Source organism: Pan paniscus, chromosome 12, assembly GCF_029289425.2.
Source record: "Pan paniscus chromosome 12, NHGRI_mPanPan1-v2.0_pri, whole genome shotgun sequence".
Taxonomy (NCBI): Eukaryota; Metazoa; Chordata; class Mammalia; order Primates; family Hominidae; genus Pan; species Pan paniscus.
The window spans coordinates 65,471,286-65,499,042 of NC_073261.2; the positions used below are offsets into that span (position 1 = coordinate 65,471,286).

General features: G+C 39.1%; 1 protein-coding gene and 1 long non-coding RNA gene across 4 annotated transcripts in view; one reads left to right on the plus strand and one right to left on the minus strand.

Moving 5' to 3' along the window:
- Window positions 1-25,557, minus strand: part of REL (REL proto-oncogene, NF-kB subunit) — a 50,470-nt gene extending 24,913 nt beyond the window's left edge. The window contains exons 1-4 of one of the 3 annotated variants that reach the window (XM_003830863.5): window positions 25,162-25,557; window positions 15,137-15,279; window positions 12,420-12,568; window positions 5,881-5,972 (exon numbers count right to left, since the gene is read on the minus strand). In XM_003830863.5, coding sequence (XP_003830911.2) covers window positions 5,881-5,972; window positions 12,420-12,568; window positions 15,137-15,279; window positions 25,162-25,171 — 394 coding nt within the window. In that variant the 5' untranslated portion in view covers window positions 25,172-25,557. The remainder of the gene's footprint in view (window positions 1-5,880; window positions 5,973-12,419; window positions 12,569-15,136; window positions 15,280-25,161) is intronic. The other 2 variants (XM_034953207.3, XM_034953208.3) reach the window with 2 other exon arrangements.
- Window positions 25,558-25,673: 116 nt separating this feature from the next.
- The window catches only part of LOC117979159 (uncharacterized), a 58,877-nt gene continuing 56,793 nt past the window's right edge, over window positions 25,674-27,757 (plus strand). The window contains exon 1 of the long non-coding RNA XR_004669841.3: window positions 25,674-25,794. This is a non-coding gene — a long non-coding RNA (uncharacterized LOC117979159). The remainder of the gene's footprint in view (window positions 25,795-27,757) is intronic.

Consider the following 27,757-nt stretch of genomic DNA (forward strand, 5'->3'; position numbering starts at 1 on the left):
GCCTGGGCAACAAGAGCGAAACTCTGTCTCGGAAAAGAAAAAAAAAAAAAAATATATATATATATATATACACACACACACACACACACACATACATACACACACATATATACACACACACACAGGTACTTTGGGAAAACAGAGAGAAGGTCAGGGAAGGCTTTAAAGACGATGTGATCCTTAAACTTGAAGGGTGAGTAAGAAAAATTCACCAGGCAGATCAGGGTATTTCATGCAAAGGAACTGCATGTATAAAAGCACAGAGGTAAGAAAGAACATGGCTCTTCTAACAGTGCAGATAGTTCAGAACGGCAAAAACAAGTAAGTGCATGTGTGCACTCAGTGGTAGAGGAAGGAGGGGTAGGAAGCTGAGGTACAGAATGAAAGCTAGAATGGAAAGGAAGGCTTCCAGATTATGAAGGGCTTTAAAGGCCATATTTGAGAAGCTGAACTCAGCATGTAGATCAGATCAAAGTTTCTCAAAGTATACTCTGTGGATCACTTGCATCAGAATCATCTCAGATAGAGATTTTCAAATTGTAGCTTGGGAACCACTGATTGTAAAATTAATTTAGTGGGCTGGGTAAGCACTAACAATGCAAGAGAGAAAGAAAAAGAAGGGAAAGGAAAGGTACAGAATAGAATTGAGTACACTGCATGTAGTGGGGCGATATGGTTTGGCTCTGTGTCTCCACCCAAATCTCATCTTGAATTGTACTCCCATAATTCTCATGTGTTGTGGGAGGGACCCAGTGGGAGATAATTTGAATCATGGGGGTGGTTTCCCCCATACTGCTCTCATGGTAGTGAATAAGTCTCACAAGATATGATGGTTTTATCAGGGATTTCCGCTTTTGCATTTTCCTCATTTTCTCTTGCTGCCACCATCTAAGAAGTGCCTTTCACCTCCGCCATGATTCTGAGGCCTCCCCAGCCATGTGGAACTGTAAGTCCAATTAAACTTCTTTTTCTTCACAGTCTCAGGTGTGTCTTTATCAGCAGAGTGAAAACGGACTAATACATAGGGTATCGTTGTCCTAAGGGTGTGGTGTATGTATATATATTGAACTGAAAAACAAAATCTATTTCTTACTGTGGGTCATGGTGAAAGAGTTAAGAAATACTGATCTAGATGTTTGTTAAAATGCAGATTCCCAGCACACCTGTCTTTCAAGTCACCTGCTTGGCCCTCTTCCAAGTGTACTTTTCTTCCTTTCCTTCCTGCTCTAAAGCTTTTTAATAAACTTTCACTCCTGCTCTAAAACTTGTCTCGGTCTCTCCTTCTGTCTCCTGAGGAGGCAAGAATTGGGGCTGCTGCAGACCCGAACAGATACTTTTGGCTGCTAACACACTTTGGTGCCATGTGACTCGGATAAGTTATTATTTTAAAAATATTTTTTAAAATGTAGATTCCCAGGACCCATACCAGCCCTATCAAATTAGTGGAAGTGTGGCCTGAAATCTACATTTTTAACAAGTACTAAGATATTCGTATGCACATTCAAATTGAGAACCACTGCTGAAGGGCTCGGGAAGGAATGAATTTGCAAACAGGCTGGGTGTGGTGGCTCACGCCTGTAATCCCAGCACTTTGGGAGACTGAGGCAGGCGGATCACAAGGTCAGGAGATTGAGACCATCCTGGCTAACACGATGAAACCCCATCTCTACTAAAAATACAAAAAATTAGCCGGGTGCGGTGGCGGGTGCCTATAGTCCCAGCTACTCGGGAGGCTGAGGCAGGAGAATGGTGTGAACCCGGGAGGCGGAGCTTGCAGTGAGCCGAGATCGTACCACTGCACTCCAGCCTGGGCGACAGAGCGAGACTCCATCACAAACAAACAAACAAAAAACAAGTAAACAACAACAGGAAACATAAATAGTGGGAAGGATTAACTGGCAGGATTGTTCCTTCCCCAAATCAATATTCATCCAGGCAGCATGGTAGAGTTGTTAAAACCATGACCTTAGAGTCAGGGGCTCCCTATGTTCAAATCCTAGCTCTACCACTCATCAGCTATATAACCTTGAACAAATTACTTTCCTTTTCTTTTCTTAGAGACGGGGTCTCGTTCTGTTGCTCAGGCTGAAGTGCAATAGTGAGAACACCGTTCACTGCAGCCTTGACCTCCCAGGCTGAAGCAATTTTCCTACCTCGGCCTCCTGAGTAGCTAAGACCACAGTTGTGCGCCCCTGCATCTGGTTAATTAAAAAAAATTTTTGTAGAGATGGGGTTTTACCATGTTGCCCAGGCTGATCTCAAACTCCTGGGCTCAAGCAATCCTCTCCACCTTGGCCTCCCAAAGTGCTGGGATTACAGGCATAAGCCACCGTGCCTGGCCTACTTGATTTTTTTTTTTTTTTAATTATTTTTTTTGAGATGGAGTTTCCCTCTTGTTGCCCAGGCTGGAGTCCAATGGTGCGATCTCGGCTCACCACAACCTCCGCCTCCTGGGTTCAAGCGATTCTCCTGCCTTAGCCTCCTGAGTAGCTGGGATCACAGATGTGCGCCAGCACACCCGGCTAATTTTTTTTTTTTTTTTTAATTGAGACAGAGTCTCGTTCTGTCGCCCAGGCTGGAGTGCAGTGGCGCAATCTTGGCTTACTGCAACCTCCACCTCCTGGGTTCAAGCGAATCTCCTGCTTCAGCCTCCCAAGTAGCTGGGACTACAGGCGCGTGCCACCACGTCCGGCCAATTTTTTGTATTTTTAGTAGAGACAAGGTTTCACCATGTTGGTCAGGCTGGTCTCGAACTCCTGATCTCGTGATCCCCCCACCTTGGCCTCCCAAAGTGCTGGGATTACAAGCCTGAGTTCACTTTTCTATGCTTCCATTTTCATATTTTTAAAATTGAGTTATTAATAGTACCTATTTCGTAGGCTGTTATAAGGATTAAATGAAATAAAATATATAAAGCACTTACTATCTACCAACAACTATTTTAATTGCCATTATGAGAATTCACTATTAATATCATGCCTGAGTCGGGCCCAGTGGCTCACACCTGTAATCCCAGCACTTTGGGAGGCCAAGGCAGGTGGATCACTGGAGCCCAGGAGTTTGAAATCAGCCTGGAGAATATGGCAAAACCCATCTCTACAAAAAATACAGAAACTCTGGCCAGGCGTGGTGGCTAACACCTGTAATCCCAACACTTTGGGAGGCTGAGGCAGGAGGATCACTTGAGGTTGGGAGTTCAAGACCAGGCTGGCTGACATGGTGAAACCCTGTGTCTACTAAAAATACAAAAATTAGCCAGGCGTAGTATACATCTACAATTCCAGCTACTCGAGAGGCTGAGGCACGAGAATCGCTTGAACCCAGGAGGTGAGGGTTGCAGTGAGTCGAGATTGTGACACTGCACTCCAGCCTGGGTGACAGAGTGAGACTCTGTCTCAAAAAAAAAAATTAGCTGGGCATGGTGATGCACACCTGTAATCCCAGCTACTTAGGAGGCTGAGGTGGGAGAATCACCTGAGCCTGGGAGGTCAAGGCTGCAGTGAGCTGTGATCACATCACTGCACTCCAGCCCGGGCATCTCAAAAAACAAGCCTGATTCTGAGCTGCCAAAACTAAGAAAAAGAAATTCCACAGACAGCATCTTCCTTTTTAATGCCTTTACCACTGGAGTCAAGGAACCTGCATATGAATTCCAGGTCTGCCACTTATATTTGCAGCATGATTTGGGACAGTTAAATAACAAAAGTCTTGGTATTCTCTTCCATAAAGCAGAATTGTTCCAACGATTAAATAAAGTAGTGTGCATAAAGCACTAACGTTTACTCCCTGACATACAAGAAGTGCTTAATAAATGATAGCTATCACTTATAATTTCCTTGTTTTATATTGCATCTAGACTTACCTGCCTCTTTAAAAGTCTGGCCTATTAATTTGGCAATGAATCACAATTTTAAATGAGCATACTCTTGACCCAGAAATTTTCCACTTCCAAAAATTTATCCTAGGGAAATAATCACACAAGAGCTCAAAGTGTATATTCAGTGGAGCTTTTAAAACAAAATGAAAACAACATACATGTTCATTAATAGAAGACTAAATAGACCGGGTGCAGTGGCTCATGCCTATAATCCCAGCACTTTAGAAGGCCGAGGCAAGTGGATTGCTGAGCTCAGGAGTTTTGAGACCAGCCTGGGCAACATGGCGAGACCCCGTCTCTACAAAAAATACAAAAACTAACTGGGCATGGGCATGGTGGTGCACCAACAACTTGGGAGGCTGAGGTGGGATGACCGCTTGAGCCCAGGATGTCAACGCCGCAGTGATCTGTGATCACATCACTGCACTCCATCCTGGGCGACAGAGCAAGACTACCTCAAAAAAAAAAAAAAAAAAAAAAAAAGATGACTAAATAAACAAATTATGTTCTACCCAAACAATAAAATATTCTGTTAAAAAAAAAAAAAACAGATTTGTAAGTATTGACATGGAAAGTTTAAGGTATATTCCTGAGTGGAAAAAAATGAAGGAGTAGAATAGGATATATAGCATGATTCCTTTTTTATAAAATATATATGTCTACATATAACTACACATGTATAAAGAAAATTCTAGAAAAATATACATCAAACTTAATAGCAGTCTCCCCTGGTAAGACTGGAAGGGAAGAAGGGGACTTTTACTTTCCGCTTTATACTAAATAGTATGAAAAATAAAACCTAGAGAAAAGAGATGCAGATCTTATGGTTCATAAAACAGTAATTACCTGTGAATATATTCCTTAAATTATCAACGTATCTTTTAAATTATTTTTATACATCCAGGAAAAATACAAACCAACAGTATAAGGATGTCTCAAATATGACCAAGAAATATATTCTTTGAAAATATTACAGTCATTTAATTCCTGACTTCTGCATATTTAAGTAGCTGCAAAGACTTCAGAATGGAGGCTACTCTAAGTATAGGATGACAGCATCTAGTGTGGTAGTACTTATCTATTCAAACAATACAGAGTGCTTACAAGTAACAGTTAGCCAGGGAGTATTAAGCATTTATACTTACAGCATGAGGCAGATAGTACCATAAGTATAAATACTTAATAAATGCTATCCCCAATAAAATTCACTGAACAGTAAATATCTAGTCATATACACAAATATGCTATGAAAATACTTTGTGTGATTTCTATTATTTCTATGCTGCTTCTTCCACATTGGGATTAAGTGTTACCCTTGAGCTAAATGCACTCCAATACCTTATAAACACAGTGCCTATTTAACACTCAAAAGGGGGGAGTGTATGTTGTCTGTTGGAAGTGGCATAAGGAAGGCCATGTTCAAAAGGATCACAACATTTTGAAGTTTTATTATATAAAACAGTGACACTCTCCAACAATACCAAAAACCTCTCTGTGCATAAGATTTTTTTCAACAACTGTGAAGAAACTATTTTAAATAGTATACGTCATTCCTCAGATACAGGTACATGTCAACAAGTAGAAAAGTAAACACAGAACTTAAAACACAGGTTGAAGATATAAATAGCTGGGCACAATGGCTCACGCCTGTAATCCCAGCACTTTGGGATGCCAAAGTGGGTAGATCACCTGATGTCAGGGGTTCGAGACCAGCCTGGCTAACATGGTGAAACCCCGTCTCTACTTAAAATACAAAAATTAGCTGGGTGTGATGGTGGGCGCCTATAATCCCAGCTACTCCGGAGGCTGAGGCTGAGGCAGGAGAATTGCTTGAACCTGGGAGGCGGAGGTTGCAGTGAGCTGAGATCGCGCCATTGCACTCCAGCCTGGCGACAAGAGCGAAACTCCGTCTCAAAAAAAAAAAAAAAAAAAAAAAGGGAAAGAAAAAAGAAATAGAAATCAACACCCAAATAAATAGAAATGATTTTATCAAACATACTTACCATTGAATGGATTGATTCCTGCCTTTATTCTTGTAATAATAGCTTCTTTTACTTCTTTTTTCTTCACACATCGAATACCCAAATTTTGGAAACTAGCAGGAAAAAAACAATATTCAAAACTGCATTATAAACACAAGGAATATTGCAAAAATCAAACGTATAGCAATACTGAAGTTATCATGCTGTCAGTTGTACATACCAAAGCATGAATGTGCTTCCAATTGCTCTGATAAAGATGAGAGAGTAAGAAGTGGGATTATATGGCTGGGCGCGTGGCTTGTGCCTGTAATCCCAGCACTTTGGGAAGCCAAGGCAGGTGGATCACCTGAGGTCGGGAGTTCGAGACCAGCCTGATCAACATGGAGAAATCCCGTCTCTACTAAAAATACAAAATTAGCCAGGCATAGTGGCACATGCTTGTAATCTCAGCTACTCGGGAGGCTGAGGCAGGAGAATCGCTTGAGCCTGGGAGGCAGAGGTTGCAGTAAGCCGAGATCACGCCATTGCGCTCCAGCCTGGGCAACAAAAGCAAAACTCTGCCTCAAAAAAAAAAAAGAAGTGGGGTTGTACTTCTAAGAACTGTTAAAAGAAAAATAATATATACTATATCATTTTAACATACAGTGTTTTACAATTACTAATATGCCTATGTCAAACATACCAAAATATAGATTAACAGTAAAGCAATATTAAATGGTAAAATTTGCCTCCCAAACAAATTCAGAATCAAATCAATAAAGTCTGTATGTTTGATAATGTAAAGCAAAAGCTGTAAAGAGATGTTCACAGGTTGAAGCCCACAGGTATGTTTTGCTAGGCTCACAAAAGTGTTGCCTATATTTTTAAAAATCTGCACAGGTTATCTACATTTAGAAATCAGGTAATTGCATATGAACATCTGGATTTCCGGCTTCTCTTGTACATTTTAAAGACCTGGCAATACTAGGTTGGCACAGAAACAACAGGCTAGGGACTGAGCCCCATTTATTCAGGGCTCTTCAGTTTGCTACAGTGCCTGTTAGTCCTCCTACACTTGATCCACACCACTCATTTATGCTGCTTGCCTAGCTCCACAGAGATTTGCTTTTTGAGCCCTGAATTCACTGTTATTAGCAGTAGAATATGTTTTGTGCCACATTATATAAAGTTATAGCCATTCATCATAAAAAATTACTAAAATGTTTTTGTATTAGAAAGAAGTTTAATGCTAACAATATTTAACAAGTTTCAAAATGTCATTTATGAAAAACTTCCCAATAGCTACAAATACTACTAATTTGCATATGTGTAGCATAGATGATGGTGGGGGGAACTCCCCCACCACCACCAGTCATACTTGTTCCCACATGGAAAAACCATGACATCAGTAAAATTGGGTGGGCGTGAATAAGGAAGCAAAACTCAATTATAATAACATTACTATTGTTCAAACTTCACATGGCACTTGCAACCGGAGGCTACTTTGTCTGCCTGTCTCCATACTCATGCTGTCTTATGCTTATGTTCTTCACATCTACAATTTTGCTAGCATCTAAAATATCTTTCACATTTCCTTCCTCTGCCTCCAATAACTACAAAAATAAATCTTAAAAAACATTTTTTTTTTTTGGAGATGATCTCACTCTGCCACCCAGGCTGGAGTGCAGTGGCACCATACCGGCTCACTGCAACCTCTGCCTCCCAGGCTCAGGTGATCCTCCCACCTCAGCCTCCTGAGTAGCTGGACTACAGGTACATGACACCCTACCTGGCTAATTTTTGTATTTTTGTAGAGCCAGGGTTTCACCAGGTTGCCCCGGCTGGTCTCAAGCTCCTGGACTCAAGCAATCCGCCTGCCTCAGCCTCCCAGAGTGCTCGGATTATAGGCATGAGCCACTACGCTTGGTCAGCTAAATCTTGAATTCTTAATCCTTTCTTGAAATCTTGCAACTATAATCCTCTTCCTCAAAAGTATTCCACTTCTTTGAAAGATTCTTGGTTTGATTCTTTTTCTTTGGTAAAAGATTTTATAGAATTCTTCATATTAATACATTTATATTACTTCATTTTGTTTCATCTGAATAATCTCATATTTGACTGCTATTCACGGAATATTAGGGGTGGTGGTAATTTTTGAAATTCTGAAATGAAGGATCAAGAGATTGTTTGAATCAATTATTCATTCATTCATTCACAGACATTCAACAAGCTTTGGGGTTCGTACTATACACCAAAAACTCTGCAAAGTAATGGGGATATACAATCCCTTTCCTCAAGAAGCTTACAGTCTAGTGGAAAGATTGGCAAACTGTAACTCATGGACCAAATCCAACATCTTGTCTGTCTTTGCAAATAAAGTTTTATTGGAACACAACCAAACTGATGTTTACATATTATCTATGGCTGCTTTCATGCTACAACAGCAGAGCTGAGCAACAGAGACCATACAGCTTGCAAAACCCCAAACATTTACTATCTAGTACTTTACAGAAAAAGTCTGGTAGTCTCTGGTCAAGTAGATATACATTAAATAATCACACATACACAAATGCTAAACTGCAATCATAACAAGTTTTATGAAGGAGGTATACATGATGTTATGGGAGCCTATGCTGGAACAGAAGAAAGACACTTCCAGGCAAAAGGAACAGGCCACACAAAGACCCCTAGAAAAGAGCAGTGGAAACAGAGGAAACTAAAGGAAGGCATTGTGAGTGGAGTATAAAAATTAAGGAAAGCAGAGTTTAATAGAAGGCTAGAAATAAAGGTGGGTCATGTGGGCCTTATAGGCTATATAGAAGGAATGCTGTCTTTATTCCAAGAGCCAAATAAACCCATTAAAATGTTTTAAGCAAGGGAAAGACAATTTCATTTGTATTTTAAAAGATCACACTGGCTAAAGTGAGGAAAGATAGAGGGTTTGGAAAAGGTACAAAATGGTTAATGCAAGACCAGTCAGGAGGTTATTCCAGCAGCCCCAGTTTAGGCTATAGTGGTAGTATGACGGTGAAGAATTTCACTGAGTGAAGTGGATAGATTCAAAACCAGTTGAGAAGGTAACTGTTAGTAGATTCAATGTGTACACCTGGATGAGGAATGCCAGAGATGACACCTATAGGTCTTTTATCGCAATCACTAACATACGGCACATTGGAAGAAGACCAATTATGAGGGGAAAGAGATATGATCACAGTAAAATCACGTTTGGGGAATACTCTATTTGAAGTGCTTTTTTTTTTTTTTTTTTTTTAAAGAGATACAATCTCGCTCTGTTGCCCAGGCTGGACTCAAACTCCTGGGCTCAAGCAATCCTCCTGCTTTGGCCTCCTGAGTAGCTGTAACTACAGGCATGGGCCACTGTGCCCCGCTACTTAAGGTACTTTTGAGACATTTAAGGGAATATGTTGAGAAGGCAATCAGACTTACTACCATTCCCCACCAGAAGGAACCAAGAATCTCTGGAAAACGCTGATGACTTCAGGGCTGGGACAAGCAAAGCACAAGTTGGCCAGGCACGGTGGCTCATGCCTGTAATCTCAGCATTTTGGGAGGCTGAGGCAGGAGGATCACCTGAGGTCACGAGTTTGAGACAAGCCTGGCCAACATGATGAAACCCCGTATCTACTAAAAATACAAAAATTACCTGGGTGTGGTAGCGCACGCCTGTAATTCCAGCTACTTGGGAGGCCAAGGCACAAAAATTGCATGAACTTGGGAGGGGAAGGTTGCAGTGAGGTGAAATCGCACCACCGCACTCCAGCCTGGGCAACAGAGCGAGGCTCTGTCTCAAAAAAAAAGGAAAAAAAAAAAGAAAAAAGAAAAGCACAAGTCTTGAACATTTCGTTTTGTCAGAAAGTAAAAAAGTGCTCAAAGAAAGATGACAGCATATCAAAAAAACACAGGAGACAGTTTGAAGAGGTTTGCATTAGTCAAATCTGGGTCAATTTGAAAATCAAAAGAATAACAGAATAACTATAATATATTAAATACAAGAATGCATGAGTTCACGGTGATACTTTTTAAATGGAGAAAGAGAGGAAGGGAAAGTTCTTCTTTATAACAGAATGCCAAGATAATATCGCCAATAATGTAAAAAACTGAAGGGATATTTTCAGAGTTATACTGCATCACTTCTATAGATTTCTTGCCCAAAATGTTTCATGTTAACATGAAATTATTATTCATGTTATTCATGTTAAATATAATGCTACCTATAGTGTGTAATCCTTAATGGGATCCTGAATTGGGGAGAGAGTTGGAACAGCCATAAAGAGCATTATTAGGACAATAAGTGAGGTGGTCCAAAAATTTAACTGCCTGTAACTAAGAAAGAACAGCCAGAAAAGCAGGAAGTAAAATGGAAGTTTGTTTTCACAGAAAGCAAGGAATAAAAATGTTTCAAGTAAGGAGTGATCACAGTGTAAAATGTTGTTGGGAGGTCAAGTAATATAGACAAATATTTGCCAAGTGTGTATAATACTAGATATTTTCTTTTGTGTTATTATTGTAAGAGGAGCATTTAAAGTATTTTTTTCTAAACGGTTATTACTAATATATGTGGAGACTATTAATCTCTTTTCTGTTGCCATTAGTTCATTTTTCCCCAAAAGCCAATACATGTTCATTACAAAAATGAATTATAAAATATAAGTTAAAAGAAAAACATAAAACCCTACAATCTTACCCACCCAGACAACTACTATTAATACCTTAGTATTAACATATACACATCATGTATATGTATAAATTTATCTTAAACAAAAATAAAATTATTCTTTACATATTGTTTTAAAACCTATTTATCTGGCCAGGTGCCGTGGCTCACGCTTGTAATCCCAGCACTTTGGGAGGCTAAGGCACGTGGATCACCTGAGGTCAGGAATTCGAGACCAGCCCAGTCAACATGGTGAAACCCTGTCTCTAATGGTTTAAATACCAAAAAATTAGCTGGGCATGGTGGCACATGCCTGTAATATCAGCTAACATGGGAGGCTGAGGCAGGAGAATCGCTTGAACCAGGGAGGTGGAGGTTGCAGTGAGCCGAAATCACACCACTTCACTGCAGCCTGGGCAACAAAGCAAGACTGTCTCAAAAAGAAAAAAAAAAAAAAACCAGAAAACCTATTTATCTAATATATTGTGACTATATTTACATACCAATAGACATATTGGCAATATGATTTTTAAGGCTGTACAGGAGTACATTGCATGAATGTATCAGTTTAATTAATCCCCTTTGCTTACTATTTGGATTGCTTCTAGCTTTTTGCCATTACAAAGAGAACTGCAATGAACGGTATTAGAGCATAATGTCTGAACACACTTAATTATTTTCTGAGGCTAAACTCCTAGAAGTGGAACAGCTGGCTCAAGAGGCATTAATATTTTTCAGGCTTTTGCCATGTAGTTAAATTGCCTACCAGACGTCTTTATTAATTTACATTCTAACATGATGAATGGGCCCATCTTCTGGTAGCCTCACTATCATGAAGTATTACATGATTATTTTTATCTTAGAACTATTGTTGTATGTTAATTCTATAACCTGCCACTTTCTAAATAATAACTCTAGAGTTTTCCAGTTGATTTTTCTCACATCCAGGCATTTTTATGTTAACTGTAAATGGGCGTGGCACAGCAGCTCACGCCTGTAATCCCAAGCACTTTGGGAGGCCAAGGTGGACAGACTGCTTGAGTCCAGGAGTTCAAGACCACCCTCGGCAACAAGCAAAACCCCATTTCTACAAAAAAATACAAAAATTAGCCAGGCATGGTGGTACATGCCTGCAGTCCCAGCTACTCAGGAGGCTGAGGCTGAAGATCACTTGAGTCTGGAGGTGAAGGTTGCAATGGGCCGAGATCATGCCACTGCACTCCAGCCTGGGTAACAGAGCGAGACCTTGTCTCAAAATAATAATAATAATAATAATAAGTTAACTATAAATGAAAAGACAGAGACTAGGCATGGTGTCTCACACCTGTAATCCCAGCACTTTGGAAGGCCGAGGCAGGCAGATCACCTGAGGTCGGGAGTTCCAGACCAGCCTGACCAACATGGAGAAACCCCATCTCTACTAAAAATACAAAAAAATTAGCCAGGCGTGGTGGTGCATGCCTGTAATCCCAGCTACTCGGGAGGCTGAGGCAGAAGAATCGCTTGAACCCAGGAGGTGGAGGTTGCAGTGAGCCGAGATTGCGCCATTGCACTTTAGCCTAGGCAACAAGGGTAAAACTCCATCTCAAAAAAAAAAAAAAAAGACAGAGTGAAAAATTATTTCAAAAACTGTCCACCCCAAGAAAGGAAATCACAGTATACAAGCAGTTTACATTTACTTTTAATAACAATAAAAATGTCTTCCTAACTATCATAAGATGTGTCTACTAATAAAGAATGAAAGGGTAGTTCTAATGCAAATAGTAAAAATGTAAGTGTAAAATATAGTAAATAGAAGTAGAATGAGAAAATTATTCTGCTAAAAAGTAACAGATTGTCATGGAGAAGAAACAAAACATCCTATGTCTTATCTTATTTCTGAAGATGTCTGTAACTGTGTACTTACAACAAAGGTCTGCGTTCTTGTCCAAATTCCGCTTCATAGTAGCCGTCTCTGCAGTCTTTTCCAACTAAATCATGAGGATGAGGTTTATATGGGTCATTCTTTGTTACTAATGTAATTCTCACTTTTCCTTTTCCATAATAGTTCATAATCTGAAAAAAGGGGGAAATTAAATACATGATCCAAATAGATTGCATTATAAACTGATCTACGAAATGAGAATTCAATTTACATTAATTATAATGTAATTGGCACGAGATAAATAAAATCCAACTGACGAACAACTGCAGTTTAGATGAAACTTTCCAGAGAATACCAGTACAGAAGAACTTACCTCTCAGTTTCTTGACATATTTTCTGCCCTAATTTCAATTGGTCATATCATTTGACTGGGCTTATTTTCCTTTCAAAACAAGTAAAACTCTACCCAAATTTTATCCATAGAACATGAGAAAACAGATGTTAAGTCACTAAATGCCCAGCTCTTTAACGTACTGTCATACCATAAACATTCCTTGAAAATATATTTAAGCCATATTGGAAAGGATAGCACATAAATATGATCATTTTACTTAATATGTGACATTTCACTTCACAAAAATATTTGTTCAGTAAGCATACCCCAAGTGTTTACTCTAGAATAGGCAATAAATCAAATTGAGTTTAACAACATCAAATTTCACATAGAAAGTATAGCTAGAACACAGAGTAAAAAGGAGAGTTTAACATGGAAGAGGAAGGAGGACAGGAATTAATGCTTAGTTTGAAAGCTAGTAAAGTTGCAAGAACAAAGCAGGGACTATAAAAACCAGCATACCACAAAGGAGCAAGGTAAAGTAAGAATGGGTAGCTTACAAGGTAGAGGGCACTAAAATCCATAATTTTGAATTTAAATAGAATTTGAAAGTAACCAAGAAGTATTACATTTCTTTCTGTATGAAAGAGAAGGTAATTGCTCAAGACTATAAGTAGGCAAATACAAAACTCAAGCTGTAAAGTGTTTAGGACCTACTGGAATGGTAAAAATATATATCTTAGAAATAGAGATGCATAGGATAAGATGAATTATGAAGAAAAGTTTAAAAATGACTCAAAAAACTGGACAAATAGTATTTCCTTATTTGCTTTTTATTAGCATCTCATCCATTTTAACATTTAAAAGACTTAGATAACCCAAATCCGTATTACTGCCAAAAATGTGATAAAAATAGAAATCTGGAATTCAATATATATAATTTTGCCATTGGTTTATTCTATAATTCAGCAATTCCCTTTAAGTTCATCAACAGAATAGATTTTGTAAATAATCTAGTTATAAAACAGTGAATTAAGATCTGTTGATAAAAGTAACACTTTTCAAAAACAAAAACAAAAAGCAACACTTTTCAAAATCTACTTTGCCATTAAAGTTTTTAATTGGCATTTAAAGGATAAACCCTTCATTGAAAGTCAAAGAAAAATAGTTTACAAATAGAAAATAGAAATTTAGTACATTGGGCTGGGCATGTTGGCTCACACCTGTAATCTCAGCACTTTGGGAGACCAAGGCAGGCGGATCACGAGGTCAGGAGATTGAGACCATCCTGGCTAACATGGTGAAACCCTGTCTCTACTAAAAATACAAAAATTAGCTGGGCGTGGTGGGGGGCGCCTGTAGTCCCAGCTACTCGGGAGGCTGAGACGGGAGAACTGCTTGAACCTGGGAGATGGAGCTTGCAGTGAGCCGAGATCACGCCACTGCCCTCCAGCCTGGGCAACAGAGTGAGACTCCGTCTCAAAAACATAAAAAATAAAAAAATAAATAAATTTAGTAAATCTTGGCTGGACGCAGTGGCTCACGCCTATAATCCCAGCGCTTTGGGAGGCCGAGATGGGTGGATCACCTGAGGTCAAGAGTTGGAGACCAGCCTGGCCAACATGGTGAAACCCCGTCTCTACTAAAAAATACAAAAATCAGCTGGGCGTGGTGGTGGGCGTCTGTAATCCCAGCTACTCGGTAGGCTGAGGCAGGAGAATCACTTGAACCCAGGAGGCGGAGGTTGCAGTGAGCTGAGATCATGACATTGCACTCCAGCCTGGGCGACAAGTGTGAAACTCCGTCTCAAAAATAAATAAATAAATAAATTTAGTACATCTTATAACTATTAGTATGTTTACCAAAGTCATTTTTGGTCAAAAGCTTTTTAAAATTTATGCTAATGTGAAAAAACTGTATTTATAAAGTGGTATTTCAAATCAGTCAATGACCCAGAGAATCAGAGACAAGCAATAAAGTTAAGAAAAAGGAGAAAAAAATGTTCTAGCCCTAAGACTAGCCAAGAAGAATTATGATTGAGTTCTCAAATCCATGTTTAATCTACAGAATATCACTCACCTCTGCAGAGAATGGTTTTTCCTTATTATCTCTGTGTTCCATGAAAAAGAACATGATCCAAAAGCTGCCAGTGTACTCTCAACACTGAGTCGCTCTACTTAGGTTAATACACAAGCACCATAGAACTATCTGCAGTGGGGAAGACTCCATTTTATATTTAAGAAATGTCCTTAGACATCTATCTAATAGATGTCTTTTTGACAGATCCGTTTTTAAAAAAAAAGGAAAAAAGAAAAAGATAAACCTGTGGAGATGACTGTGAAGAAACTGGCCCTTTAAAATAATTGCTATAGCTAATATATGAAGCAACTAATAGTGAGATAGACACAGAAGAAGGGTCTATTACCTGGATAGAAGGGTATGTTCGGTTGTTGTCTGTGCTGTGCTCCCCTGGAATGCTGCCTGCTGATCGCCCTTCACATTTGTATCTAAAACGCATTCCCCTCTGCCTGGGTTGTTCAATTATCTCTATATACGGGTTATACGCACCTGAAAAGTTTTTAAAAAGGAGGAGGTCAGTGAGATTAACATAGCAATTAATAATGGATTTTAACACTTCTGTTTTTTTCATAACAGCAGACTAAAACAAAGATTTTTTTCCTCCTAACATTAAATAACAAGGCCGAAATGTTATCCTGGAGATTGGCTGGGAGAGGCACCTTTTTTTCCCATTCAAATTGAGTCCCTATGTAGTGTCAAAACAAGTCATTCAAACCATATTGACTGGTTAGCACTTTATAGCTTAATATCTATAGCTAACGTCAATATGAAGTTCTGAGATAACCACTTCAGAGATATCTGCCTCCCACGTGAGACCTAGCAGAAGGGTTTCCCCCAAGATTCCCCAAGAAGGGTAAAGAAGGCAGTATTCAGAAGTAAAATATCACACTCCTAAAGTGAGTTAAATATATTTAACTGCTTGATTTTACATCATATTCATAATACTGAATGAAAAGACCATTCACTGAAAATGAAAATGCATTTAAATCCTTGCAGAAGCATATGTAAGTTTTTTATATCTCGATTCCAATATTAAAGGACTTACACACAGTATATCAAAACAAGCCCCAGGAGGGACTTTAGGCTCAAAGAATGTGCAATCAGTCCCATGCAAACCTTTTCTAGAGACATAATAGAGAAAAAAAAGTATTCACTTTCTATAATAACTAAAATTCAAAATATGCATCTGCAGAATGAACTGCTGCTACATATAATAACATGGACGACTCTCAAAATGATTATGCTGTGTGAAAGAAGTTAGACCAGAAGAGCACATACTGTATGATTCCATTTATATGAAACCCTAGGATATGTAAAGTAATATACAATGAACGATAGCAGATCACTGGTTGCCTAAGAACAGGGATATATGGTGGATAGGAAAGGTAGGGGGGACATTATCTTGTGATGATGATTCCAAGGTTGTATACATATGTCAAAACTTGTCAAATTGCATACTTTAAAAGTACAGTTTGTTGTACATAAATTATATGTCAATAAAGCTATTTAAAATGTATGCAACTTTACTTTTATTATCCAAATTGTGGGGGAAAAGGTAAATAGACACTCAACTGTACTTGCAAGTAGGGGAGTTAATAGGGGTGTGAAGATGTTTTCCATTAAAAAATAATAATAATGTGTCCCTTAATCACTTTAGTGCTGACTAAGGCTTATCCTGTTAGAACGCAAGCAATCCTGAGAAATGGTAACATAGTGGGCCTTATCAGAACACTATGGAGAAGAGGCCTTTAGAATCCTACCCCAGCTACTTCTTAACAGTAAGACCAAGGAAATGTTATTAAAATTAAAAATCTCTTAGTTTCCTCCTCTGTAAAATAGGAATAATCATAATAGCACCTACCTCATTGGGTTGTTGTGAAGATGACAGATTATATATGCTAAATTCTTACGAAGTGTCATATATACATATACATTCAATAAATGGTGTCTACGTGAAAAAATGCTCATCATCACTGGCCATCAGAGAAATGCAAATCAAAACCACAATGAGATACCATCTTACACCAGTTAGAATGGCTATCATTAAAAAGTCAGGAAACAACAGGTGCTGGAGACGATGTGAAGAAATAGGAACACTTTTACACAGTTGGTGGGACTGTAAGCTAGTTCAACCATTGTGGAAGTCAGTGTGGCGATTCCTCAGGGATCTAGAACTAGAAATACCATTTGACCCAGCCATCCCATTACTGGGTATATACCCAAAAGATTATAAATCATGCTGCTATAAAGACACATGCACAAGTATGTTTATTGCGGTACTCTTCACAATAGCAAAGACTTGGAACCAACCCAAATGTCCAACAATGATAGACTGGATTAAGAAAATGTGGCACATATACACCATGGAATACTATGCAGCCATAAAAAAGGATAAGCTCATGTCCTTTGTAGGGACATAGATGAAGCTGGAAACCATCATTCTCAGCAAACTATCGCGAGGACAAAAAACCAAACACCGCATGTTCTCACTCATAGGTGGGAATTGAACAATGAGAACACATGGACACAGGAAGGGGAACATCACACACCAGGGCCTGTTGTGGGGTGGGGGAAGGGGGGAGGGAAAGCATTAGGAGATATACCTAACGTTAAATGACAAGTTAATGGGTGCAGCACACCAACATGGCACATGTATACATATGTAACAAAGCCGCACGATGTGTACACGTACCCTAAAACTTAAAGTGTAAAAAAATAAAAAATAAAAAAAAAATGGTGTCTATTATTTCAGATGCTTTCTTGAAAACAATGATTTAGTGATACTATGGTGGTATCCCAACTGTCACTCTAAAGGACCTTATAGAAGAGCAAGGCAAACAACATACATTATTAGACTACAGAAGGAAGGAAAGCACTAACAAAATTCTGCGGAAATAAGAGCGAAAGAGTCAGGAATGCCCAACTGTGTCAGTGGAAAAAGAGCGGTTAATGAAGCAAAAGAGCGGAGGAAATGAAGAGGAAAAAGGTAGGTATTCTAGGGAAAAGGGAACAGTGTGTCCACAGAGGAGGGTTTATTTAAGAATCACCAATGTAAATGGAATACACTCTCTCTCTTAAAAAGAGAACTAAAAGTCAGAGCACACTTGGCAATGTGGATTTCATTTTATGTGTGATGAAATCAATGAATATTTTGATGCAGGCAAATCACATGATCAGATTTGCATTTTAGAGTAAAACTTTTAGTCACAGTGAACAGATAGAAAAAAGAAAGCAACGTCATCAGTTTAGAGACCACTATAATAATGTGGGCAATGATGAGGGTATGTCTGATATATGGCAGTGATAAAATGAATGAAGGATTATTTAAAAGATAAAATTGACAGCACCTGGTGCCTGAACAGTAGGGTTAAGAGAAATTAAAGAATCACTGATAGCTCAGAAATTAAAGAATCATTGATGATTCCATGGCTTCTACTTTGGGTTACTGAATAAAGTATTACTGTAACTTTCAATTTTATTCTGTATGGTGTAAACTCCCTGTGTTTGAATCTACTACCTATTTGTTTATTCAGAAGATGAAGAGCCAGAGAAAACTGACTTTAACCTAAACAAGTTCATAATCCTTATTTCAGTTTTACTCAAAAACATAAGATATGCAGATGAGTATTTCACAATTTTATCCTTGCATATTTTAAATATTTCAAATTCACATTGCAATTTCAAATATTTCATACCCTTATATATCCTTGTAGGAGTATTTAAGAAAGTATATTTTCCTCTTAAAAACTGTTAAAATCAACATTACTTTTTAAGTCACATTTTAAATAATTTATGTGGCTGAAGTAAAGGCCAAATAAATCCCTGCCCACTACTTATTTAAAGGTGTCTTGGTGGGAAACTGATATAAAATGACATCGTTAATGATAAGTGTTTAACTTTGGGAGGAGAGAGTGTGAATAAAACTGCTAGGTTCATAGTGAGCATTCAAATATTTCACTGAGGCTGGGCATGGTGGCTCATACCTGTAATCCCAGCACTTTGGGAGGCCAAAGTGGGTGGATCACTTGAGGTCAGGAGTTCCAGACCAGCCTGGAAAACATGGTGAAACCCCATCTCTACTAAAAATACAAAAAATTAGCGGGATGTGGTGGCAGGCACCTGTAATCCCAGCTACTTGGGAGACTGAGGCAAGAGAATTGCTTGAACCCAGGAGGTGGAGGCTGCAGTGAGCCAAGATTGTACCACTGCACTCTAGCCTGGGTGACAGAGTGAGACTCCGTCTCAAAAAAAAAACAAAACACAAAAACAACAACAAAAAACCCCAAAACTTCATTGGTTACATGACACTTCTTTAGATTGTTTATAAAAAGAACAGAAAAGTAGTTGTTGAAAAGATTAAATATTTTTAAATAGTAAAAATTACATAAATATCAGTTATCATATAATATTGAGTATTTAAAGTCCTTGGAATTTATTTTTCCTACTGCAGAAGCTCTTAATTAGTAAAAATTAACAAGCTGGGGGAATGTAGAGTATTACAACCAAGTAACACAGTATACTGTAATACTCTACATTCCCCCAGCTGGAAATAATCTCCCCTCCTTTAAAATACCATAGTATTCTGTGTATAGCAATTATTCCAAATAACTGTAATTTAGGGAAAACTTACCGTCTTATTTCTTCTTGAGATAAAGCTACTTGTTTTTCTTCAAGCTACTTGAAGGCAGAAATTGTGTTTAACTCATCAGTGCCTTGTACAGAGATATTCATTAAACATCTATTGAATGAATGACTAAAAAATCTTAAGGTCTTTTGTTTATACAAGTTATTCAAACGTTAAATAATCATATAAGTGATTAGTCAGATTTTTTAATTAGATTCCACTACTAAGGAAAAAAAAATAGTGCTTTGTAGGTACCAGGATTGCTACACCTCAGTATTTCCTCATACTCATTCCTATTTTGATTTATCTGTGTTTATTATTTTTAAAAAACTTCCCAGCTATAAATCATTTATATAATGCATCAGTACAATGCACCAGTTATCTCCTTCCTCAGTACTGTGCTTTGCACAGTGCCATTCTTTCTGAATATAAAATGTGTTGAAATGTAGTCATCTATGGAGTGCAAGAGGGTAAAACATAAATCAGGAAATTGTAGGGAAAGTAAGTACTCTTAACTAAGATAACCTCAAATCGCCACAGTTTTGAAAAGCACCAAAACGTCTCCAAAATTGACTCTAAACAAATCGATTACTGTATTTTTCTTTAAGCAATACTATGCAAAGCTGGGACTGACCCCTATATTCTGAATAGTATTTTAAAAGGCTAATATACATCAGAATAACATCTAAAATACAGCCAAAATGTTTGTAAGATATATCTATGTTTTTATTTGCACTTAGGCAAGAAAGAGTGCTATTTTAAAACATAGTGCCTATCTAATAAAGCATGAGTTTTTAAAATAAAAAAATTACATTGAAATAAATGTTTAAATGGATCATAAATTATCGGAAATAGACACATTATTAACAAACACTTTATTGCTAGAATTAGCAACCAGCATCAAGTATACAGAAAAAAAAGCTAATTATTGTAATTATAACATTATTTTAAGACCCCTTTATATACATTTCTCATTTGATCCTCTTAACTTTAATCTCCATTTGAAAAATAATAGAAATTATTATCCTATCTTACACATGATAAAACTAAAGTTGAAAATTATATGAAGTTATAATAAAAATGAATTATGAATGGTATGCTAATATGGCAGTGCCAAATTTAAAAAACAAGCATAAAAGCAACTGGAGGTAATAACTGACACAGCACATAATCTGCAATCTAAAATAAATGAAACTTAATTTAAGAAGATAATGCATCCTGGTATAGCCAAATGAGTATTTAGATCCAAAGAAACCCCTAGAACAGAGTTCATACTGGGGATGTACATCAGAATCACCTAGGTAGTTTTTTCAAAACATACATGTCCTTACCCCACTTGAGATGTTTAGAAGATAAAGAAATCTTCATAGCTTTTAAAGCCCAGATACATGTTTCTGAAAAAGCCTTCCAAGAAATTCTAACACTCCTGATTAAGAATAATTGTCTTAAAACATGAAGTGGAAGCAACAATGCACATATTGAGAGAAGTAATCTAAAAATTCAGGTACAAATATGGACTGGGACATGAGTAAATTAGGCAAAGCAATTCTGGCTACTTGTAACTTGAACTTGTGTTTATCTCCCACTTAAAAAAGAACCTTATTCAAATGCAAGCAAGAAAAATGACAATATAGAGATAAACTTCAAATGCTCTCATTTATTTAAAAAGAAAATAATTTACAACACAAATATTTTAACTCTTGCAACACATCACACAAATGATTGTCACACCAGTGTGTCAACACCACAGTTGAGAATAGCTGACTAGACTGCATGTCTCTCATAAAGGTCCTGGGTGACAGACTTTGCCTGAGACCTAAAGGAGCCAATGGAGCTAACAATATATATTTTTCCAAATATCACCTCTACTCAATTTGGAGAAAAAGAAAATAAGATCTATTATTTTTTTCCTCAAACCAGGTCTCTCATCAGCCAAAGGCTATGCCAATATATCAGGCTGACTTTATTACTCCAATACATCAGGCTGACTTTATTACTCCAATACATCAGGCTGACTTTCAACTGGGCCTTAAGAATCAAAGAAAGGAAATTTTCAGATGAGTATTCAACTGATTTATGCACTACAAGGTAAAAACTGTAAAAGATTCTGGCAATAGGGATTCTGTTACCAAGGAGGAAAAAAGGTAAGTCTTGAAAAAACTCTTGCACGTGCCAGGGTAAAATAAATAAATTTTAAAAGCTGTCCTAGATTATACAGGTATTAAAGTTAAAAACAAATGGCAAGACCAAATCACCTCTGTTTTAAAAATAAAAACAGAGGAGGCCCAGATAAATATGAATTTCAGAAAAACAATTTTATCCCATGCAATATTTGGGTCATGTGCCTACAAACAAAATCATTTTCAGAGAACCCATATGAGAGAAAGTTGGAACAAAATGAAATTCTGAGTCCCTTAAATTGTATTTGAGAAAGATACTATGCATAACCTAGATGTTCCTAATTATGATTCATTGTCTGGCTCCTCCCTAGTCATTACATTAACTCATTCCCTTTATCGTGCCTATCATACGTCACCTTAATTATTTAACTCCATTGTTATTTCTATTTTTTCATGTGTTGCATTTCTGAAACATTCATGCTCATGTGTGGCATTTTACTTAAAAAAAGAAGTCATTTACTGTAGCTATCCATTCCTAACTTCCAGCTCTGTTATTAAAGATTAAGTTGCCTCACACTTACTTCCATTTCTCCCCTTTAATCGAGAAAAACAACAATTCTCTTGAAATTCACACTACAAATAGTTGGTAAGAAGTGAGGTTTACAAAAACAATTCATTTCTGTACTTCCTATTGTGTGACACAGAAGAACCATACTAAGAAAAATGTGAAGAAAAATAAATTATCTAAATTTTAGAACATTTTACCAAAGCACTAATTATTAGTTAACAGAGCTATATGCCACACAAAGACATTTTGCTCTTTTTACTGGAACAATGAGAAGGTTTAAATTCAGACATAAAATATCTAATTTTACTTATATTAAATAGAATAAATATACAAAAGCAACAACTGCCTACTATGCATACCTTAGATGGGTTTGGAAACATTTTTCTTCACTATATCTATTATTAATTATGTCAAAAGACTGTGATCAAGGTGTAATTTTTTTAAAAAGCAACGAAAGGCAGCTTAATACAAGCTGTGAAATCCTAATTAATCTGCTAACTTATCTAAACAAAATTTAGAATCATATTATATACATGATTTTAAACTACATTCTAAATTACATAATTTTGCTTATAAGATTATGATTTATGTTACTTTTACATTATAGCTATCACATATTCAACTACATATACCTATTTACATATGACATCTGGTAAGAAATGAAGAAATGCTCTTAAATACTTCGTAATGAATAAAAGTTACTTTCTGAGGTTTTAATACTACCTTACTACAAACAGAATCTAAACTAGACAATGAAAAACTAAGCAATTTCTTTTTTTTTTTTTTTTTTTTTTTTTGGTCACTCTTCCGGTTAAATTACTGTTTCAAAACAGAATAGGAATTTAGAATTTTATTAGTGAATCTTTTTCTTTCTCTAAGGTCTTTATAACAGATTAAGGAAAAGTACACAGATTCCTCTAAACATTTTTTTTTTTATTCCAGGCCTGGCAGTTTTCTAACAACTGAATTACAATTTAAATAACTTGTTACATTTTAAATAGTCCCATTTTAATGCAACTCTTAGAAAAGACCAAAAAAAAAAAAAAAAAAAAACAAAAAGTTAATCACCCTTCAACTTCTAAACCTTTAAAACTTTCCATTTCTTTAAACATTTCCTCCTTACTTTTAGGGAATCCTTCCTCCTCACAACAGCACAAAATACAGTGTCAATGAACAAATTTAAATTGTATCACATTTTAAAATCCTGTGGGTCTTACAATACTCTATATAGAAATGGTTGTTTCCTCTCTCAACTGAAAAAATTAGAAGTATTAAATTCATGCAATATATAAATAAAGTTTGATTAAATCGCCAAGAGCCTGAACTTACTTATAATGCTAGGCATTCTCCATTACTTCCAAACAAAATCTTTCTGATAACCAATACATTAACAAAATATTTGAAGTTATCTTAGCACTTCTAATCTACACATGCTTTGAATTCATAAATTTACAGGATTATCTGAAAGTCTGCTGTCACTTAAGTGGGAAAAGGGAAAGTTGAAATATTTTAAACTACACTTAGTATTCTCACAACCACAAACAAACTGAAATCAAATGTCATGTGAAACACCCCAATTTCCTTTTCTGCCTACAGCAATAGCTATGGCATTGTTCTGCTCAACCTTTTAAAAAGGTTCTTTAAGCTTCCTACTTCCTCATCTCTACTAGACATCAGCCTACTTCTGAGGGTCACTGGACCAGGCAGTTTGGGGATAAGAGTCAAGTTCATAAACGGGGCCCCCTCTTCATTCTCTTAGTACAGCATTTAACATATGCGTTTAGCCCTCCCTGCCTTTGCTCACGCTGCTTCCTCTGTCTGGAAAGTGTCCCCCACTCACCTTGCCAAAATCCTGGTAAAAGACCAACTCGACCCCAGGCTACTTGATTTATCCCCCCGCCCCGGCTCTCCCGTCCCCCTCAACCTTAAGCTCCAGGCAGCCCCAAACCACATCTGTGTATATAGGAGACTTTCTTGCTCTGCAATGTTTCTTACAAACTTATTCCCCGCCAAAAGGGAGAGATCGAGCATTTATTAAGGGAAAATATATAGTCACATAAGTGATAAAGTTGTATTCATTCCTACCCATTATTTTAAAGCTCGGATATTCTAAAACTCCTCTTTCCCCTTATTTCCAGCGAGGAGGAAGGGGGATTCAACGTCTCTATTCGTCAGATTAGGAACCTTGAGCTTTATCTCACAGTAAAAACTACATTTTTTTTTTTTTTTTAAATAGAGACAGGGTCTCCCTCTGTCGCCCAGGCTGGAGTGCAGGGGCGCGATCTCGGCTCACTGCAACCTCCACCTCCCAGGTTCAAGCGATTCTCCTGCCTCAGCTTCCCGAGTAGCTGGGATTACAGGCGCGCGCCACCACGCCCCGCTGATTTTTGTATTTTTAGTAGAGATGGGGTTTCACCATGTTTGCCAGGCTGGTCTCAAATTCCTGACCTCTGGTGATCCACCCGCCTCGGCCTCCCAAAGTGCTGGGATTACAGGCATGAGCCACCACGCCCGGCCTACACTTGGTCGAAGCAACATTAACACTTAAAATACCACGGATTTTGTAATTCGTATTAAAATACCACGGATGATTTTTAAAGCCGTGCCACATTTTGTACAACTGTCAGTACAAGGGGGATCACCTCTTTGCATTTGATGAAATTAAACTAAAAAGGGGGAGAGAGCTTGCCCGAGGTCTGAAGGTTCCTCATTCCTGTTCTAAAACATAAAACCACCATCTTCAATACATATACATTTTTAATGAGAACTCTTCGTCCTCCTTTGGTTCGCTTATGACTTCCCTAATCCTAAAATCAAGTCGTTGGGAATTTCTAAGGTTCCTGCTATGACAACAGGATCGAATTACAGAGCGTGGCTTGGATTCTGCACGCAAACCCTGAAGCAGGTAACTTTTTTAAAAGCTGACAATTTTACCATATGAGATTTTAAAGACAGAACGCGCCCCAGCAAAAACTGAGCTCCCTAAACTCACTGCGGCAGGACCCCCTTCAGAAGAGCTCCTTTCCCCCGGCCCAGGCCCGCGCCCCGTGAACACTCACCGGAGGCCATGGCTCCGCTCCCCGCACCTTCCCGCAGGCAGCTCCCAGCGTCCTGGCCGGAGGCGGCCGCAGTCAGTCAGTCAGGAGGCCGAGGGACCTCTGCTGGCGGGGCCCCCAGTCCCCCGACCACCCTAGAGGCCTCCTCCTTCTTCCCGCCCTCCGCTGGGTTTGCGGCTCACACCTTCCCAACCCCTGAATTCTTGCACCCCGGGTCACCCAGCGTCGCCGTCCACCGTACGGGAGCCAGGGGCAGGGGGCGGAGCGGGGAGAGCCGAGTGCTGGCCCAGCCGAGAGGCGAGCAGCCTGGCGGGAGGGGAATTTCCCGCGGCTGACGTAGGCCCGACGCAGCAACCCTCACCCGGAGGCGTGGGCGGGGCGACCTCGCGGCCGCCGCGCGCGCGACCGCCCCCAGCGCCCCGCCCCTGCCTGTCCCCGCGCACGCTCCCCGCCCGCCCCCACGCATACGCCCCCACGCATACGCCCCCGGCGCTGCTGCGGCGGCTGGCTTGGGAGGGGGTCGAGGGAGCGGGATCTTGGGGTGGGCTTCGGGAGCGCAGGGAACGGCGGGAGCCGGGAGGTGACGGCTAGCAGCGTGAGAAGGCCGCTGGCTCCTGAGAAATCCCCCTCCTCCAGGTTGTTCTTCCGAGTGTGGTTTAAAGTTCAGGAGCGGGCGGGAGGGTGCGGATGACGTAGAGAGGGCCGGCCGCTGGGGAGCTTTTGGGGGCGCGCCGGGCGGCCGAGCGGCCGAGCGGGGCCGACTCTCCCGGCCTGGGAGGGCGACGGCCGGGGTTTTCGAGAGGTGGTTCCCCCTCTTCCCGACTTCGCACATGCAAATCTCCACCCCCGCGCCAGCGGCGGGACGTTGCGCCCTGTAGGGGGAAGTGGTGCTGCGGCGGGGGTCCTGTCTTCTTCTGTAATTCCTGTATTTGCATACGGGGACCCCCCCCCGACTGATTTTTTTTCCTCCATCTAAATTGCGAGGGTACTGTGAACTTTACGTATTTTACCTACTGAAACCCGTTTAAACTCAAAAGGTCCGCACTTGGAGTTCGTTGTCTCATTAGGCAGTGCACTGAAGTTTAGTGGACACTATATCCTGAGATTTCACACAGATACCAAGAAAGGGGGAAATGGAGCAAACATTTAGTGCATTAAAGGACCTAGGATAACTTCGTTTCCTTCATTTGAATAGTACCTGCTATGCATCAGATAATGTCCATACTTAATCTATGACGTATTTATTATTCCTAACTTTATAGATGAAGTATTCGGGGTTCAGAGAAGTTACTTCAACATACAGTACTTCAGAATGCTGATAAAAGGCACAGTTTAAAGCCAGGGTTGTCTGACTCCAAAGCTCCATGCCCTTGCCCCTGTCCCTTACTAGTTAAAATTAGTACGGAGAGGTAATGGGGAATATCAGCCTGCCATACAAGTGCCCAAAACTGGGGGACCCATATGGGCAAATAATTTGAAATATCCTGCCAACCCCAAACTGTTCTTTCCACGAAATGCTCAATGTACAACAAAAGAATGAAACAGTTTTATTATTGGATATGTACTAAAACGTACCATGATGCACATCACAGGCAATCCACTGAAGAGAGTGCAAAGACCAAAAAAAAGGGAGATCTCACCCTTTCATATGGTCAAGCACGTACAGTCCATTACATACCTGTTAATTGTCTTTATCCAAAGGAAAATAATGGGAAGTTATCTTGGAACCAAGAGCCAAGGCTTAAACCCTCCTAGAGACAGAAACATGGAGCACCATCCTTGATGTTCACATTTCCAAGAGATGGCTCCAAGGCCCGCAAGAAAGACCTTCTGAGGACGCAAAACTAGCAAGAGGCTTATTTAGCTTTTTAAAATATGTACATACATTTCAAAGAGACGGAAAACATTTTCAGTTCTCTGAAGGAATTTCAAAATGAAAAGTGACTGGGGGAGAGGAAAGTTCTGAGGAGGTGACATTTGAGCTGAGTCCTCAGTTTAAGAAAGAGCCGGCCAGGCGCAGTGGCTCATGCCTGTAATCCCAGCACTTTGGGAGGCTGAGGCAAGTGGATCACGAGGTTGGGAGTTCAAGACCAGTCTGGCCAAGATGGTGAAACCCCGTCTCTACTAAAAATACAAAAATTAGCCAGGCGTGGTGGCGGGCGCCTGTAACCCCAGCTACTCAGGAGGCTGAAGTAGAGAACTGCTTGAACCTGAGAGGCGGAGGTTGCGGTGAGCCGAGATCATGCCACTTGCACTCCAGCCTGGGCGACAGAGCGAGACTCCGTCTCAAAAAAAAAAAAAAAAAAAAAAAAGGCCATTCACAGGGAGATTCAGGGAAAGAACATTCCAGCTGGGGGAACAGCAGGCAGCAGGTCCTTGAGATAGGAAAGAGCACAGTCAAGAATTGTCCCTCATCCTCATGACCTTCAAACGTCTCATCAAACATTCACTTTCATGTAGTTGAAATGCCTATTTTAATAATATATGGTTAGAACACAACTCCCTTTCATATATAGATATAAAATATTTTTGTATGGTTTTTAATATATACTGAATATCCCAGGAATGCAAATATTGTATAAATTGAGGGCAGACTTTT